This window comes from Arachis ipaensis, chromosome B05 (genome assembly GCF_000816755.2).
Source record: "Arachis ipaensis cultivar K30076 chromosome B05, Araip1.1, whole genome shotgun sequence".
Lineage (NCBI taxonomy): Eukaryota > Viridiplantae > Streptophyta > Magnoliopsida > Fabales > Fabaceae > Arachis > Arachis ipaensis.
This window is the reverse complement of record NC_029789.2, coordinates 40,928,936-40,932,458: the sequence shown is the minus strand read 5'-3', so window position 1 is coordinate 40,932,458 and position 3,523 is coordinate 40,928,936. Positions and strand designations below refer to the sequence as shown.

At 38.5% G+C, this 3,523-nt stretch overlaps 2 protein-coding genes across 3 annotated transcripts in view; both read right to left on the bottom strand.

Moving 5' to 3' along the window:
• LOC107643559 (F-box/kelch-repeat protein At1g26930) overlaps positions 1-3,523 on the bottom strand; it is a 16,420-nt gene that overhangs the window by 11,542 nt on the left and 1,355 nt on the right. The window lies entirely within an intron of this gene.
• The window catches only part of LOC107643558 (F-box/kelch-repeat protein At1g26930), a 3,764-nt gene continuing 1,355 nt past the window's right edge, over positions 1,115-3,523 (bottom strand). Inside the window, exon 2 of the mRNA XM_016347238.2 lies at positions 1,115-3,457. Within this exon, the coding sequence (XP_016202724.1) occupies positions 1,665-3,356 (1,692 nt within the window). The 5' untranslated portion in view covers positions 3,357-3,457 and the 3' untranslated portion in view covers positions 1,115-1,664. The remainder of the gene's footprint in view (positions 3,458-3,523) is intronic.

Here is a 3,523-nt window from a genome sequence, read left to right as displayed (position 1 = left end):
AAATTTTTTCAAAGTAAATATAAAATTCAATCATTTCAAATTTTATACATATTAATAAAATAAAAAATAAAAAACTAATACTCTAAATTATTAAATTAACTAACTAGTTTAATAGTATCTCACTTATTGTAAGTTATTATATGAAAGAACTTGTAGATTTAACTCTCACACCCTTCATTATATACATAATTTTTATAAAATATGTAATATATATGGGTGGGTTTCTTAATGTACCAAAAAAAAATGATAATGATAATAAAACCATAAATCAAGATCTAAAGTGAAGGAGTTGATAAAATAATAAAATAAAAAAATAATCACTTTTAAATTAGAATAATAAAACATACATATAATAAGAATTACAAATTTAATAATAATTAAGCTCTCATTTTATCGAGGCCAATGAGTAATAGCTCAAATGGTATAGACTCTCCATACTGAATTAAAAAGTTGCGGGTTCGAGTCTCCTATGCATAGACTCCCCCTACTCAATTAAGAGGTTGCGGGTTCGAGTCTCCTATCTTTCCAAATTTTTAAAGCCAATGAGTAATAGCTCAAATGGCATAGTCTCCCCATACTCAATTAAGAGGTTGCGGGTTCGAGTCTCCTATCTTTGGTAAAAAAAAAAAAAAATAATGGGAACTCAGGTACAAAACTACACATTTAAGATGATCACTATAATCTTCATTATTATGACTTAATCAAATGTCTTGAAATATTAGGAGGCAATCAACTCTTCTTTCATTTAGTTGTAACGATGATATATTGGGAAGATAAATCGTTTCTGAAACGCATTTCAAATTCAAGCTGGCAAGTGCATCATCATAGGCCAAAATATGGTTTCATGCAATGCAATTATGAAGCCAGAAGGCAATAAAAATAAAATAAAATATGCTTCTATGGCTTAAGGGCCTTTGAAGCAACATAGTAATCTTTGCTGAAAGCTTCATGAAAGCCTTAAAAACAAAAAGAATGTTGATATGTAGTTTCAGGCATTTAGCTCTTTGGCATTCTTGCATCAAAAAGAACAAATCCATAATATAATACTATAAAAGAGGAAAAGACAAGAAAAATCTATCTGCGCAAGTAATGAATGAAATGGTCACATACAAAGTATACAATCCATCATGAATTCAAATAACAAAATTGGTTTGATACATAATTCAAAATTGATGAACAACTCTAAGAAAGTTATTTCATTTCTTCAATCTAAGAAACTTTGTGATCATTAAATTCAAATGTCTAGTTTGTGTGTTCTCAAGATTAAAATCTTTTAAAACAGACAGCACCAGTCACCTACATTTTGTGTTGGAACTTTTCAATTATTTAACATACTCCTTTTCTTGCTTTTGTGCTACATGATACCAAGAAAATTTTCATGTCAATGTAAATGGAGGGTAGGATACCAACTAAATCGAACAAAACAGTAATCGGAATTTTTGGAAACAAATACTGATGAGCTTCCTCCCAAGCAAACTTTTCAGCCAATCTTGATAAATATCTCGAGTCTCCTCCCCAGACTTCGAATCAAAATATCATAGAAAGAGAGAAGGGGAACGGTACCAATTAGCAAAACTCCTATGTCAATGGGTGAATCACCATTGTACAATTTCATAGGACTTTGAAGTGTCAAGATGTGTTAAACCTTCACACAATTCAATTATTCAGCATCCCATCACGGCGCAGTTATAGACAAAGTTACCGGACCGTTTTCTAGCGAGTAGATTCCACTGCGGAGGACCTTCACCCGGCACCCATGAATTGAGTTCGATGAAGCCCTCGCCGTGAGTTCTAGGTCCACCAATAACCATAAGCCTATTTCCGCAGGCCCTGAATGCAAGACCCCAACCATTCATTGATACTGCCCGCTCCGGCAGTCTCCCAATCACAATCCACAATTTTCTTTCCTTATCGTATTTCTTAACCTCCATGTCAGCATAATCAGCAGCATACAATTCATTATTTACAACCGCAACCAACGGAGGTGCCTCGGCCATTGCAGGCATCTCCGACCCCCTGTTGCTACGTCCAGGGGACATGCTAGGAATCTCGGTCCAAGTCCTAGTCTGTAAATCATACTCCTCACCACATGTAAGAAGCTTCGACTCGCTTCCTCCAATTCCACCTATAACATAAAACTTCCCATCCATGAATACCCCGGAACACATCTTCCGGGGTTTCTTCATGCTTGGGAGTAATTCCCATGTTTGAGTCTCAGAATTGTATAGCTCTGCAGAGTCAAGGATACGCCCATCAGAATCACACCCACCAGCTAAGATTGCAACCTCTCCAAGGCTAGCAGAGCCAAACAAGCATCTCGGAGCATTCATCCTCATTCCGGAGGACCACGAGTTTGTCAAAAGACTATATCTGTATATAACAAGGGATTGCAGCTCCCTCCCAAATACAAGAAGATCGGTACCTACGGCTAAAGATTCCTTATCCGAACACATGAAGCACTCATTAGAGGCCATCCTTGGCAAATGCATCCATCGCTGACGGATCGGATCATAGGCCTCCCATTCAAGGAGAGCATAGGAGAAATAAATCCAATGTTCCATGATACCATTTAGTCTCCTCCATTTATAAAGCTCACCGCTTCGGATTACATTGCGGAAGCCCCTATTCAGAGAGGCAAGAGAGCCATAATCTGACCTTGAGCAACGGCTGAGACAGGTGATTGAGCTGTCCCGGTTCATGCGTGGCAAGAGAGAGCCAGAATCTGATGAACCCCCAGCATGGTTCTGCTGGTGGTCATCAGATTGCTGACCACATGATTCCAATAAATTCACAGCAAGCTCAAGCTGAACACCGGAATCTAATAAATCCCTGAGTTCACCCCGCTGCTGTTCTTCATTCGATTGCCGAACACCAGAATCTAATGAATCCTCCGCCACAAGTTCATCCTCTTGCTGTTCTTTGTCTGATTGATGAATACTTGAATCCAAGAAATCCTCATGTTCACCCTGCTGCTGTTGATCAGATTGATGCTCACCAAATTCCAGTGAATCATCATCATCATCATCATGCTGTTCTTGTTCAGCCAATGACTGGTCATCAGTCCAATCACCAGCTTCTTCGCCATCTTGGCAGATACTCAATGTCTCAATGGTTTCCTGATCCTCTTGGGGAACTACAGAATTCTCATTATCCTCAAGGGATTTCTGTTTGGAGTCCAACATCCTAGTATACTTCCTGGGACGATTCTCATCCTCGGATGCATTATTTTCCGCAGGGCGCTTGCCATTATTCTTGATGTCCAACTCAGGCAGGTATTTCATGTAAGACCAGTTGTTCTCTGCCTGGCAAGAGCTAGGAAACAATCTCGAAACCACACAGGAACGACCTTCGAACATGTCTCTCTCTCTCTAACTGTCCGCAGAAAGCAACAACAAATGGGCACTTCAAGCCTCAATCCTCAATCCAGAAATGACAAATTCCCAGCAAATTCAAGAATCTGTCCAACAAAATAGAAGAAATCAATTCATTAGTTTCAAATCTTGTTTGCTGTTTGCAGAAACAA